Source organism: Lissotriton vulgaris, chromosome 1_1, assembly GCF_964263255.1.
Source record: "Lissotriton vulgaris chromosome 1_1, aLisVul1.2, whole genome shotgun sequence".
NCBI classification, from domain to species: Eukaryota; Metazoa; Chordata; class Amphibia; order Caudata; family Salamandridae; genus Lissotriton; species Lissotriton vulgaris.
In genome coordinates, this window is record NC_141685.1 from 2,043,309,266 (window position 1) to 2,043,325,069 (window position 15,804).

Consider the following 15,804-nt stretch of genomic DNA (forward strand, 5'->3'; position numbering starts at 1 on the left):
TTGATAATCTGTTCTTAATCATGTAAATCAAAGTACAATTGTGTTCTTGAGAATTTAAAGTTATTCAACAGTAATTCTTTAGCTCCAATACCGCCTGCTAATTTGTAGTGTTAGAGAAAATTGTTATTGGAACACCTCGTTTAAGCATGTTTTTGTTGCCCTCGTGAAGGGACAGAGCCTTGGTGTAGATCCACTGCTGGAAAGACCTATAAATAATGCTAATATGGGGAGGATACACATCATGCTAAAATACTGTTACAGGGAAGTAATTTTTTCTGGAGAAACGTTGGTTTTGTGTAAAGTCCCCATATTGATAATTTCATAATAATATCACCCTTTATGCATTTACAGAGCTGCTTGAGAGAACAAGCCCCCATACCGCTATAGCCGTGGCCGCTGCAGCTGCTCAGAGAGGTGAGTTCTTTATGTTTGTCGCATGCTTCATTCTGATTTGCTACTGGGCCATTCTTTTCCTCAGATACAGATACTTGCTTCATCACAGGGAGCTTTCCAATGCGCAAGAGACGTCACCCATATATATATATTTTTTTCTTTCTGTTTTTTTTCCTTTCTGTCTGTATGTTTCCAGCGACTTCAGTTGATTACAGTTCCTTTGCAGACAGATGCAACAGCTGGATAGAGCACATTAAACTGAAAGCTCAGACCATAAGGCGCGGATCAGTTAAGACAAGTAGGCGGATGTTGTTTCTACCACATTATGATCATAATATGAGGCCTCTGATTCCCCCAAGGTGATGGGTGGACATTCCAACCCAGCAATGGCATTGCTAATTGAATACGCAACCAATAGCAGAGTGTGAAAGCTGCAGGTCCTTTCTATTTGAGATTTAAGGATATTTCTAGGGGTGAATTTAAAAAGTGCACGTCTAACACTTCTACATAGGATGTTTCCAAGTCAGCACATAATGAAACTTATCTCACATATGTCTGGACATGGAGTCCATATATGTAACATCATCCATCCACATGGCTTCAGAAATGGAAAGGACTTACCCAAAACAGATATTGTGTTTTCGATAACGGCTATGAAAAAGGTTTTTATGCACTGGGATCATGATGAATGTATAAAGGAGAGTTTCATCAACGTCCCTATGACTGTGAGAAACCTTAGTTCCCGTTACGTAGGAAGACAGATATTTTAAGACTTCAAACTGTTCAACTTTCACACTCTTCAATTAATACTCGATTTCTACAGCAAAACAATTATTTGACAAATTTTGCATCCTGATTTTTAATTTCTCTTATTGATTGTCAACTGCTGTATGTGCTGCCACACGCCTCCATTTTTTCTTTGCAGGTACGTCACTACTTTAAAACCAAATTTCATTTCAGCTTTTTTTCATTAGTTTTTTTGGTATGCGTGCATGCATTGCATGATTTCATTTTTTATGACAGTCTTGTGCTTGTTGTCACATGGCTGTGCTTCAGATCTTTTATCCATATGTGTTCACCGGGCCGTTGTTGAAAATGCAGGTCTGTCATTGTGTTCATGTGAATGAGCTGTAGAAGTGCAGCCAATAGTTACTTTCTTGTTCTCTTTTCTTTCCACCTGCCTGTTTTAGTCACTTCACTTGACAAAGCAAGTCCACTGGCGGAAGGACACTCACGCCATCGCTCAACTGGTTCTTGCACATATGCCACCGTCCCTGTTGTTAAGATGACACCACTTTCTCTTATACCCGGGGCCAAAATTACCAAATATCTTGGGATAATCAACATGTTTTTTATTCGGGAAACAACATCTCTGCGTGAGGTGAGATGAAGTCATATGGCACACACATGAGTAATTGAAATATGTCTTTTTGTGCGTTTTTCATCAATTGTTGGTTTGTGAAAATCAGCTGGCATGTGCCTAACGTACAGTTCTTCTCCACCTTAGATGTATTGAACTGAACATGAAAATTATATCCAATATTTGTCCTAACGTGTACCAATAATTTCTTACATTTTTCCCTCTTAAGCGCCAAACTCTAGGGTACATTGATATTTTGTGGCAAGACCATAAACCAAGTTCTAGTAATCTTTGTAAAATTAAGTGTTTTGTACAAGTTATGTATGCACTGTGTGTTGGGTTATGGGAAACATTCAGAGTATAAGGTCCTTTCCCCACCTCTTAAATTCTGAGCGTTTCTCACATCCTGATAACTTTATCAGTAAGGAAAAACTGAGGAGTGGATATGTGGGGGACAAAAAGACTTGAGATAAATCTGAAGAGGAAAGAATGTGAAAGTATGAGACATTCAACAAGGTGACCTGCATTTATACGGTGTATAAGGTACCGCGCTTCAAGTCAGACAGTAATGTAGAGAAGGTGAGACCCCTCTCACATATGATAGGGAATGCCTTGAAAAACGTCCCATCTCAATAACCCATTAAAGATCGAAATGGAGTTGACACACCTTTGAAATGGATTAGAGGACAAAACACCCCTAGACATGGATTGACAAGGAAAAGGAGATAGGAGGTGCCACAAGAGCGATGCTTAGGAGGAGTAGCAGGAAGTGAAAGACATTTTGCTTAAGACATTAAGGGAAGAGAATAAATGTTGACTCCTCTGGAAGGCTTACATGAGTGAGAAGTATGTCTGCCACCTAAGGGAGGAAGGGCGCTTCCTATGGTGGATCTGAGACTCTTTGCAGGGGAGGTGGAGATCAGTGGACCAGCCCTGAAACTCAAGTTGAAATGGATATCCTAACTGTGCTTAGAGGGTCCTCTAAACATGGAGTAAGGAAATGCTGGTCTAGCTTAAACTTCGAAATAAATCTACTGGAGCTGATGAGGTATTTTTAATAGGAATGTCATTGAACAGCCCTACATAGTCCAATGAATTATCCCAATTAGTTTCCAAACCCTCAGATAAAAGAGGGAAAGTAGTCTTCATGGATATTGACCAATATAGGTCAGAGGTATCTAGACAACTGTCCAATTCTGACTACTACTAGGACACCACAATTAAGGACTATAGGAGTCCTATTAGTAAATATCTTGAACTTCTTTGGAACTGGGGAGTTCAGGACTCTTCCATTTTGAGTATATCTTATCTTTTTGAAAGCTGTTACAATCAAGAGAACCATGCTTATATTTTCTCCTAAAGGTTCTTTAATATGCCACCAGCCTCCAGAGAGACCAAGTGTTTCCTCTAATGGTGGGTTTCTAGAAAATATGGTTTTATAGGTCATTTGCTTTTTACCTCTACATGTCATTGCCTTGCCATTGAATTGCAGCGACACTACTTCCTACTTCTCAGTAGGAAGCTGACATTACTCTCATTAGAAGCAAGAATACAATGAGGGCTGATCTCCCCCACATATTGTCACGAAAGAGCTATGGTAAAAGATATTGGTGAAGTCTTGGGCAGTTCTTGCCTTCCACAGAAAATCAATGAAGTAGACATTAGAAAAGCATAGATAATAGACAGTTAGTGTGTGTTGAGTTATCCCACAAAAGTTGTGAACAGTGCTTAGCTTGTGGCAGTGGTTGCCTGTGGTTATCACTTGTACTTAATTATGTCCACAGTGACTCTTGAGGCCATCTCACAGGCAGCAGTCCAGGTGAAGAAGAGAAACTCAGATGTTCCACTGTGTGTTCCTGTCACACCCTTTTTTCCCTGACCAGGAACTGAAATAGAAATTGCACCACGTGAAGCCAGGTAGTCTATGTTCAGGGCAGTGCCATGGCCAAAACAGTGGGTGGTCTCCATAGATTGTCAATGTCCCCCTTGCCAACCCTTTCCCAGGCTGAAGTGCATGCCATTTAGTGACTGATTGCAATGTGGGCTCGAGCTGCAGAGTCTGTGATTCAGTTAGCCAGGTAGATAGTAGCTCGCTGACTTGAACTTGGCACTCAGGCTCTTCGTGCCCTAGGTAATGCTAACCTCTGCTAGGTGGTTGTCAAAGTTAGTAAGGCTGGCTCTGATGCCTTCCGCCCACGCCGTGTTGATGGTGTCCATGCTTTGCTTCCATTGCTCGTTTATCATCTGCATAATTAACATCCTGAGCAAAGGCTGGTGCTTACATCCAAGACCCCATCCAAGAGGAATTCTCTGCTCTTTTCATATTTTGGTGCTGCTGCCACCATAGGGCTTTTTTCTGCGACCAAGCAGTTATGCAGTGCTTCCATTCAGCACTTATGCTCGCCTTGGGATATAGTCCAGCTGACCAGGTGCTCGCGAAAGCCTGAAGGCAACTCGTCCACAGGTCACAACTCCGGTACTTCAAACTATGAGAGAGGTACTAGTGATCCATGAAGGGTAGGAACAGAGGGTCCGGGTTACTTGTGAGCCTGCGGTCTGGTAATCCTTAACCCTGATTGTATGATTAGGTGCACTTTTTTTATTAATAGAAATCCTTAAACCAATTAATATTGGAAACTCCTACTTCTGCACGTATATTGGTGCACACTTTTAAAAGCATTCCAGTGGGGATCTGATAAAATTTCTTTAACAATATATTTTCCCAAGACAGGAAGCCCCAATTGGGGTAATAATTATCCTTAAACCTTCTACCAATAGGTATACCTGCTTTGTGAATGCTCCCCTAATTTGTTTTAACAGAATTATTTAAAAACCCTAATGAGCAAAAATTGCAAACACATTTGTGAGAATGAATACGTAGAACTGCTTTATAAAACAAATATGACTCAGTAAAATAATAAACATATAACAAAGGCTAAATAAAACAGACTAAAATGTGTGCCACAGAATGCTCATGCTTGAGTGAGGTACTCAACCAATATGTATAACCAATTTCTGATCTAATTTACTTTATTTGTTACTTGGTATTCAAATCCAAAATGAAACATGATTCCAAAACCGAAGACTTTTTCAGTCCATCATTTCAAACCTCTCAATACCAAAAATACAAGTAAAAAAGATGTACTATTATGCTTTTTCTGCAAAATGTCTAGCATCCAAGTAAGTCAGTTTTCTCATAGTGTGTAAATGTTCCAATATAATTTTACGCACCAGAAATATGATGCTGTCCACATATTTGACTTTAAATGGACTCCCTAGTGTAGCACATAGTTATTTGTAAAGCTTTATAAAGCATGAACATGACCCAAAAAGGGTATCAGAGCCCTGTACATCAGAAAAAAAGATACAATTAGTCATCCTTAGCATTTGTAGTGAACCAACTCCAATATAATAAGAGCAAAACCAAACATGAGGAACCTGTAGGGAGAACATAAGTTGCATCCCAAAAATGTCTCAAACGAATGTGATAGCCTTCTTTTCCATAGGGTATAAAAAGATTAGTTATATTGTCTTCAGGACGGTTGTTGCAGCTGGTTATTCAGGACAAGTCCTTTGACTTGTATTTTGAATGAAGAGCTCGAAGGGTTGGAATGGATATCGGACTAAAGAGCATTTCAAATTCTTGGGGCCAGTCCGGAAAAGGCACAGTTGTATGTTCTTTTCTTTTTCAATTTGTGCTGTTTCAGCAGGGGAGTGCTGAAGTTTCTTAGGGACCGAGACACATTAAAAAGTTTGAGCGTTTTTGCCAAGTAGGTGGGAGTATTATGATGGAGCGCTTTGGCATCAGGCAGGCAATATTGAACCTAATTCGATCTTCGAGCAATAGCCAGTTGAGCTGAATTAGGTCAGGTGTGATCTGATCATGTTTTTAAGAGCCCGTGATGAGTCTGACAACACTGTTCAGAGTGGCCGTTAGGGTGGTCAGTCTAGCTTTGCACAGCACAGCCAAGGTCTCAATTCCATATTCCACATGGGAGATCACTAGGGACTGTACTGCAAGTTGCAGGTCCACAGGAAGCTGGAACGCCTTGATTTTCCTAAGGGTGTTGAGATGGTAGTTGGCTCCCCTAGTTGTTGCGCTGATGTGGTCTTGCATATTCAGGGGTTTGTCTAGCGCGATGCCTATGGATCTAGTGGAATAAACAACATGAGGATCGCAGTTAAGGGCTGTAAGTTGTTGAGCCAGTCTTGAATGGTAGGAGTGGGTGGGAGGGGCGATTAGGAGTAATTCGGTCTTGAGAGTATTAAGCAAAAGGTGATTGTGAGTTAGCCATTGTTGAGTTTTCAGAAGAACACAGTTCAGCGTTTTGTTGTCTTCCAGAGAGGCAATTTTCATATAAAGTTACGTATCATCAGCGTACATGTTGTGTTGTATGTTTGAATTTTCAGGATTTCTGTGAGGGGTTCCATGAACAAGTTGAAGAGTGTTGGAGAGTGTGGAACCTTGAGGCGCTCCAAATGAAACTGGTGTACTCTTATTGAAGGAATGATTCACTTTTATTCTTTGCGTGCTGTTAGAACGAGTCAAACCAATTTAAGACCAGGATCAATAACCCTACCTTTTTTCCAGAATATCAATCAGGTTTTCGTGTTTGACAGACAGTGTTAAACGCTGAGGATAGATCAAGAAGGATAAGCAGACATGGCACATTTTGGTCTAGTTAGACTCAAGGCATCATCAACAATGTGGGTTAGGGCTGTTGCAGTACTATGTCCCGCTCTATAACCATATTGGTAGTGGTCAAGCAGCTGAAACTCTTCGATGTGATTGCAGAGTTGCAAGTGTACACATTTCTTAAGAAGTTTAGCTAGAGTCATGATGTTGGAAATGGATGGAAATTATTGGGATCAGATAAGTCTACATTAGGCTTTTTTGGAATGGGTGTGACTTGTCCTATCTTTAGGCAGTCAGGAATCCTACCCTGTATGGTCGATTCATGGATTATCAAGGACCAGAGAGGGAGGATGGCAGATCTGAAGTCCTTAAAGAATTTGGCCAGCAAGGGATCATGAAAATGATTAGAGGGTTTAAGTGACATTACAATTTTTCGAAGCGTGGCATCGTCCTGAAGTCTGAAATTGATCCATGATGCTTTAGTTTTTCGGAGTAAGGCTATTGTCACTATACATGCTGTAATCTGATGAACATGTGACATACTAGAGAATCAATCTAGATTTACGCATAGGTAGATTATATTTATTCCGATTTATTCTGTTCTTACATGCTTTACCTCTATCACATTTGAAATGGTTCTTAGACGCTCCTAACCAGGATTTCTTTCTAGAATCTCTAGGTGGCTGTACCAAAATATCAGTTAGGGCTCCAGACTTTCCAAATGTTATATACAAATTGGAACCCACCATTCGCTTCATTCCTAGGTTATATTTAAGGATATCTCAGTGTTTGCAGTAAACCTTACTTCATGAAACCAATTGCTGTAAACCGTAATTAATCTGATTTGATCATTTTCTTTTTTCTCATCAAATTTCCTTTGAAAGACAATTATCTCTCTACTGTTGTTTTTCACCATATCTACTTTCCATGATTCTTTGTAAGTTGAGCTATTCCTCTTTTGAAATAGCGGCTGGTGTTATTGCGGGTATGTTTGTTCAGGAATTCCTGATTAAGTGAGGTACTTCAGATTGGGTGGGTGGTGTCTGTGTGCATGTACCATGTTGTTACCCGCTGTTTCTTTTCTATGTAGTTTCGGCAGAATTTGGTTATGCTTTATTTCCAGGGAATTGTCAAGGTGTTCAACAGCTTCCTTTCTTTATTGAAAAAAAAGTGTAATTAAGAGCTCTATTTGGTAAGGTTGAGGAAATATAAACTTTATGGTCAAGTTGTGTTCCCTAGCGTGTACCCCACCGTCTCCATGTACCAGCTTAAAGTGCATGTAACTTCCCTCCTGTGCCAGCTATGAAGACGCAAATACATTTGCGTCCAACGTTAACATGTCCTCTTTCAGACCCACCCTGAATGGGTTGAATAGTCCGTTCCTAAGTATGCTATGCCAACGTCTTTTTGTAGTGTACTTTACACGTTTTTCAGCTCTGGCAGAGTAGGCCCTGAATTTCTGCCATCGAGCCTTTTTCTGGCTTCTGACTCTGAAAGCCTCAGCCCAGGCTGTCTCTGTACCCGTGAACTCTGACTTACTTCCAGCGCGGCCCACCGCGTTTAGCTCAGCCTGCTGCCTGCCAAGACTGACTACAACTTTCGAATTATCTGTTCCGCTCCTCGAAAATACATTCCTGCCTACTAGTTTCAGTAAACATTCCCCCAGCTGCAGAGCCGAAGGGCCGGCCTGTCTCCGTGCAAGTAATTCATAGCCTCTGTTACCATGCTCCCATGGAAGGCCCATGCCCCCACGCTTCTCATGCAGACACTTAGGCGCTTATACACGCACTCACAGTCAGTATAGAATAGCTTCTGCCCCAGAGACCTTTTCCGTTCAGATAATATGGTTCCCAAACATCAGATATCAGATATGATAGAAGTACAAGTTGATCTGACATGCCAGACTTCTGTCTCTTTCCGTCAGTGTAAATGTCACGTCCCCTGCACCCTCCAGTTTCACGTCAATCACACGTCATGCAGCTGCGCGCGCATCCAAGCCTCCGATTTCTGCTGACATTGCAACATTTCTGTTTAGTGCCACCCACATATGACACCTACCTGTGACGTTTCTAGCGCACACCTCTAGTTCACGCCTAGTCCACGCCTTCTGATTACGTACTAGTAACACGTGGATGCTGTTATCTTGTCTTCTCTCAGCTGTTACGCCTACTATATTGGTTCCTATGATGTAAATTAAGTATATAAGCTATGTATTGTTAATAAAGCATTGCTCTATCCCTTCCTGAACCCTTTGTGGTTGCAGGAACCTGATATCCAGTTCCGGAACGATTCCTTTTTAAGGAATAAAACCCCTAAGAACTCTAACACCACGGACTCTGTTTCTTTCTTTCCGATTGAGTTATTATTGATTAAGTACTTACCTGCATAGAAATTAAGACGGTAAATTAAATATTTACGACAAGGTGTCAATACAGATCCCGCCTACGTCAGTAGTACCATCCCATTTCAAGAAATGATCATCATTGTATCTTGCGCTTCGAGGTATATGGTATGTGAACTGTTCATTTTCCTCCATCCACATCACCTGCTCATCCCACCAGCCTGTAAAAAGATTGGCGAAGCTGGGGGATGCAGGCTAAATATATTTTGTTTGAGGCAAAAATGAATCATGGACTGTAACATTTAGTACGATCAAATGTAAGTGGTGTGCCTCTAAGAAAAAGTATACACGTGTGAACCCCCATTTCTTGTTTTAATGTGTGTTTGGAATTATTGTCTAATGTAATCATGATTTAGATAGCTTTCCATGTGATGTCATGATATATTGTCAGAATTGTCCCTGCAGCACAATGAGAAAACCCTGACATGGGTGTAAAAAGTGAATAACCTATAACATTGTATTTTCTAGAGGCCAAGCATTGGAGGAAACAATAGTTTTTTTCCGGAGGTTGGTTACATGTTAATGAATCTTTGAAAAAAGATATAAGAATAGATCTCTTGGTAATCAGTTTTCAAAAAGAAATACTCATAAAAACTAACCAGTCCCTGTTCTCTCTATTCCCAAAAAAGTTCATGATGTTCTCTAATGGCTTTCCTAATGTCATTAATTGTGATGTTCTCAAAACAGGTAGAATTGGACAGTTGGCTAGAAGTCTCTGACCTAGACTTGTCAATATCCATCAAGACAACATTCCCCACTTTAGTCATGGGTTTCGGATCATTCATTGGACTATCTAGGGCTCTTCAATGTTCCCTAGTGAGATTTATATTCATGTTGCTTCTACGTTTCCTTTTGTCATTTCAAGCAGCTAATGGTCATTTCACGATCACGTGGTATGTTGGGATTAAGTTTAGACTTCAATTGGAAACCACTGCAAGAGGGCATATCCAAATGAAAACCCATATTTGGAAGTACATCCCTTGTGTCCTGCATGGTGTCACCTCTTTGAGCTTGATCTCAATCGTAAAGAATTTTTAGTCCCTAATACTGGAATGACATGAAGGTGCATCTTAGTACAAGCTCACTCCCCCTTCTCCATAATTTATAAATTTTCAACAATTTCAAATTATGAATGTACAAAAGTAAGTCAATTCTAGATTTAGGATGGTCGAAATCAATGTATGGGCAAAATGATAAGCCCATGCATAAATACAGATGATGGACTTTAATCCTGTATTCTCTTCCATTGATTTTGGATTCATTCCTTTTTCTTTATGCGGGGTCGTGCTCTACTTTGTCCCTTGCCACCTCTTCTCATCTTGTGAATAATTGTTTTATCTCTTCTGCCTTTTCTCTTTGGCTGCCTCTTAGTGGGTGGTCTTGTTTCTGTTTTAGAAGCCTGAACTCTTAAAAAAATAAAGTAAATTATTTGCTTGACACACCACTACATGCTCCGAATTGACAACAAAATTTGTGACAAACAATTCCTGTTTTCAATGAGCTTGAATGGTGCATAACTCATTTGTAGGTAAGATGTATTTTTTTGGCAACCTTCTTTATAGTCTTTCTTGTCCTTGGGGAACTTCAGTCTTAATTTCATTTTAGTTTTTTTCTCATATTTTGTTAGTCAGATTGCCAATGCTTCTAGAAATTCTTTTACTAAGGTCTCATCCTTATTTTTTTCTGTTTCTCCCCTTAGTTTCAATAGTTTCTCTTTAGTAGGTTCCATATGCCTTTCCGCACATTTTACTTGAATTTCAAGCATGCGTTTGTATATTTTGACCATGATTTTAGACCATTCCTCAAGAAGTTCAGGATGTGGGTTTTCATAGAAAGGAACAATAAAGACCGAAATGCTCCTTGGTACTCACCATGCCTTATTTTAATTCTATAGATATGTTAACTTCCACTTATTTAGATTTGCATTTCGACAACTTTTCCAATTTAAAATAGTTTATATTTTTTAGACCAATTTGGGGGAATTCTATTAAGTAGGAAGTGTATGTGATCTCCACCTCTGTATTTACATAGAAAAGTGCTTGTGCATCCTTTTGACGTTTTTGTTTGTCATTCATGCTTTGGCAGAGTAAAAAGGTTGTCACAATGAACCGTTGCTGAAACGTTTCCAGTGATAGGGGAGCATCATCTCAAGACTCTTCACACAATTTAGCTCGTCGTGTGTAAGAGCAAAACTGATTAACAACAGTTGGGCACCCCAAAATGTATCCCATTCGGTTCTCCCACAGTTTACTGGATCGGAGGTGGTGCTAAACCTCGATTGCAGGAGGCAACATGTGCCCCCTTCCTCCCCCCGTTTAGGCACCTCCCCAATCATCAATTAGAAGAGTGAAAACATTTAGTTAACTAATGGGTTCCACTCATCAATTAAGTTCTATATCAATGAAAAGTTAAAGGATTTTATTACAAATATTCAAGTACAGAGTCAATGCCATCAAAGGCGCTCAGATGCAAGGTTGTACAGAGTATATAAAAATCGGAAAATATGCTAAGTCTCAATGGCATCATAATCATAAGAACATCTGATATCATGTCTAGTAGCAAAGGAAAGTCTTCTCTCTCACCCTGACAAACAAGAGATTCTTATACAAAATTTTGCATAGTAAAACTGCAGCATCATCATGATGTGGGCAAAAGCAAAATAATACACATCATTACCTTATATAAGGACCATCCAAATTCAAAAAAACATGTTCAATGTATGCAAATGTACTTTGGCGATGTTCCGACAATTATGAAACATTTAGACATAAGACTTTCTTCTAGTGAATGGACCCAGTGAATAAATCAAATAGGACAGATACTTGTTACAATCTTTTTTTTTTTTTTTTTAATTTTTGAAAACCTTTATTTATAAACAGGGTGTACACAGCTATTCAGCCGAACATCCCGGAGGCACGGCAGCAGGATTAGAGACCAGAACTGTTTCAGTACACACGAATCTTTGCACAGGATAAAGGAGGTTAATTTTAGATTTTTTAAAACAGGATATCTATCATTAGAAGGAATGAATTTCAATATAATAACAAAAAAGAGCAGAAAACTAGAAAGAAAGGAGGGATCAGTCACAGAATCTAGATCATAGAAATCAGTCGGGCGTGTGAGCAAGCAAATCCAACATACCTATCGGCATCTTTGAGGCGGGCAATCAGTAAACACATGCAATCAAACACCAAGCACTCCCGGCTATTGACCGTACATGGAGAGGCATAACGAGGAACATTTATAAGCGAAACCCACGGTCCTACGTCGAGAATTCAAAATCAGGTAATTTACTGTACCGATCCCAGAACCCAGGAAGAAAGAAAAGGAGCAGACTATCCAGTTAAACTAATGAAGAAAAAAGAGGCCATAGAAACAAGAAACGGAAAAACAATAATACCCCATCTCCCCCCCCCCCCACCCTGCACCCCTGCAGATGGCTACGGCCTACCCCCCTAGCAGCGTGCCTATCGCCCAGCTTCCAAAAACCCGAAAAAGGAAAAAAATAAGAAAAGGAAAGAAGACGGAGGAGGAGAAAAATCACATTTGCCCTCGGTCCCCTTACCCCCCCCCCCTGCGATTATATAAACAAGTTATTGAAAATAAAACCCAGGGAAGGCGTCCAACACCGCCCCACCACCCGTAAGCAACAAAATGGCGGATCCCCCGAACTTCACGCACCCCTAAAGTCGAGATCTACAGCAGTCTCACCCTTGACCCCTTCGAATGTTCACAGTAAGTTCAGCCAACTGCACCAGCACGTATCCCGGAAAAATCAAAGTCCCAGCCAGTCTGTGAACCTGCATAAGGAGTCCGATCAAGCACCTCAGTCCGTCACGATCCACAGCCGCCATGACACTTGCCGTCTTCCAGCTAAAATATGATCATGTCGATCTCAAACTCTGGGCAAAGTCAAAACAATCGAGTAATATTCGCAGCATCCGCCGGGTCGTATTATCCGTAGGCTCGGGGGAAGAGAAAACCAGAAACACGTCCGTGGATGGATGAGCCGATAATGGCGGATGTCTCTCCGGGACAGCAGGTCCACTAGCACATTGTGTTCCAGGCGACAATTGCAAGGCTGCAATATGAAGGGAGTCTCGATTTGTAGGTACCGGGAATAGCGTAGTCAAAACAGCCAGCTTAGGGGCACCAGGCAGGTCAGGGTCCTTGCACGATCAGGCAGTTTTGATGACATCCGCGATCGAGCTACGATCATGAAGGATCGTAGCTCCCTAATGGCGGCCATCACGGTCCTCAAAGATGGCTCTTTATTACCCCGCATCGCCTCCACACGGTCAGTTCCAGACATTTGAATTCAGCGCACCTGATTCTCCAGGGGACCGAAGTGCGGGTCGGGCAGGCGGGGATTGGAGACGCACTTCAGAGCAGTGACGGGGCCTCTCGGGCTGTGGCACCAACCCGGCGAGGGGGCCAACCGCCGGGAAGGGAACCCCCGACCTCTCAGTCACCTTCAGGATACGTACACCTCCGCAGTGTGTACAGGACCGCAGGCACCTCACCAATATAGGGTTAAGAAACCCTCCAGGTTAATCGTCCGGACCGCGTCTGGGGCACCCAGCCGCCGCTGTTGCACTGTAACCCGGCTGGGTCATTAAGCAGGGACCCGGCTTACGGGCGACTCTAGGCCAAGATCTTCCACACGACACAAGGCCGCCATTCAGGGTGGGAAAGTTCCCGGGACCACACCGCCAGTGTCAGCAAAGGTTACCCCGCACGGGGTGAGGCACGAAAGCAGAATATATTTCAGGATATGCAAGCGACAGGCGGAGGTCGTCGGAGCCGAGAGCTTATGCGGCCATCTTCGTTCGTCGCTAGGCTCCTCCTCCACTTGTTACAATTTTATATCCCCACCATAGCAAGTTCAACACTGCTAAGGCAACTACTGCAGTGGAAATAAACCATTATGTCAACAGCTAACTGTGTTCTTTGAAGCTTGTGGGGAGAGGATGTGTGCAAGGAGTGAAGCAGGAGTGAGTGACGGAGATGTCATCCATCTTTTTGAAAATGAAGATTTATACAGGCATGTTGCCAACTAAAAGGCATCAATACCTTCACTTGTATAAATCATATCAAATTAGTTTTTATTACAACTATATCAATTCAGACTAGAACAAGTCTCTCAGACACATGTGGAAATTGCCTGACTCTGACATTAGTTTCTTAGAATATGTCCTGGCCTGTGTTTGTCATTCCAGAATACTAATATCCTCAGATTTGTGAAGTCACCGATTGGTTCAGTCAAGGAAATTAGGTAGGTGGTTTGCACCGGTGGTTGTTTGTTTCTGCTTAACTGCGGTTGGAGGTCTTGTAAATTTGAACGTTTGTCTCAGTTTTTTCTTTTTTAGAATGTTACAGTCCTGATGAGAACCCTACAAACAGTTGGGTTTGAAACGCGTCGACCTTGTGTGTCCTGTGTCAAACAAATCATTTAACATGATTGTTTTGTTGATTTAATGATCTAGGTGTTAGATATGTGAAATAGTGATTAGTTTGAAGCATCTCTACGTCGCTTTAAGGGTACATATGATCTATTGTGTTGTTTGACGTTGGGATTAAGATTATTGACCACCAGTTCATGGGCCATTCAAAAGTTTCTTTGACCCGCTCTGGTGTGTTGTTTGGATGGTGTGAGTTTGTGGTATTAGTGTCTGGCCAAATTTGTATGAGGTATGTTTGATGGTGTGGATTGATTGTCTGCTGAAGTCTTGTATGATGTAATGTAGTTCTTTTTATATAGCCTTTCCCTCTGTATTGTATTCATTATTAATTCACATGTATAAAAAGCTTTATTGTTAAAGTGATTTCTAAACCAGTTGTGAAATAAACCAACTGATGGTATAGTAAACACGTGGATCTATATGTTTTATTCGTACGGTCTGTTTTATAAACAGGTTTTGGATTTTTTGATCAGTATTGGCAATTGTTACGTTTTTTTAGTGATCTGGACTCAGCCTTACTGAGTCGAGTCAAGGCCTTGTGGTGTTTCTTCTCTATTACTCAACAGCACAACGCTCAAATTACACAGCGGCCAGTAAGTGTGTTGATACTTTTCAGTTCAGATCGCATTATCCTCAGACAAAAGATTATTCATAGAAGAAACTTCAGTTGCCAGTGCCCACACCTTGCTTTGAGATCTGTCTTACATGCCCTGCAACAAATCATAAAGAAAAAATGTAAAACTCTTGTACTATTAAACACTGATTTATTGTGATGAACGAACACAACTCGTTTTGTCAAGTGAAACATGGCAAACATACTTCTGCACTATGATATTCACAAGGGGTTAATAACAAAATTGTCAATTCATGCTATGAAATTGTAACTAATAAATACATCCTATATTACAAATCATATTCTAGTAGCATCCACATGTTTATGACCATAAAGAAACCGAATATATAATCAATGCACTTCGGACATCCAATGGCAATTTGGAACTGTAGTCCAAAAGAAGACAATTATGTGTGTTCTATGTGCAAGTGTTATTATGTTCAGCTTGAACTTATAGTAAATTAGGGAATCCCTACCATAATTAATGAAATGGGGCACTGAAAGTAACAGGTGCCCAAGAGATCGAGGCTGTGGTAGCACCAGTGTTGGACTGGCTTGTACGCGTTCAGGTAGTGCCTAACAGGCTGGTATGACAGGACAGTTTGTGGACTGTTTTTATTGGTTGTTTTAGGGCCTGTTTTATAGTCTGCTGGGTCAGTTTTTACTATCCCTTATCTAAAAGCAAATATTGCCTGTAGCAAGCTCAAATCCATGCAGTCTTCCATACCTCACAAATGGTTGCATGGCTTTACAAGTTCAAAACGGTCTTCATTTTCAAACATGGGGCACTATGCTAGCTATCTAATTCGCTACTGGGTGCCGCTTTTATTTTGGTGCCCAAGTGTGAGAAGATGGCTTAGTATATGATGCACACTTATGTAAATAGGCACTTTGCACCAATCCAGAAAACCCTTATGGGGATTTTAGTGGTCTTTGACA

The 15,804-nt window shown here is 41.0% G+C and overlaps 1 protein-coding gene across 6 annotated transcripts in view; it reads left to right on the forward strand.

Annotated features, from left to right (window-relative positions):
* Positions 1–15,804, forward strand: part of C2CD5 (C2 calcium dependent domain containing 5) — a 915,439-nt gene that overhangs the window by 715,045 nt on the left and 184,590 nt on the right. For 4 of the 6 annotated variants that reach the window (XM_086920391.1, XM_086920370.1, XM_086920379.1 and 1 more), the window contains 3 exons: positions 352–414; positions 590–691; positions 1,584–1,774. In XM_086920391.1, the coding sequence (XP_086776517.1) occupies positions 352–414; positions 590–691; positions 1,584–1,774 (356 nt within the window). The remainder of the gene's footprint in view (positions 1–351; positions 415–589; positions 692–1,583; positions 1,775–15,804) is intronic. The other 2 variants (XM_086920386.1, XM_086920398.1) reach the window with 1 other exon arrangement.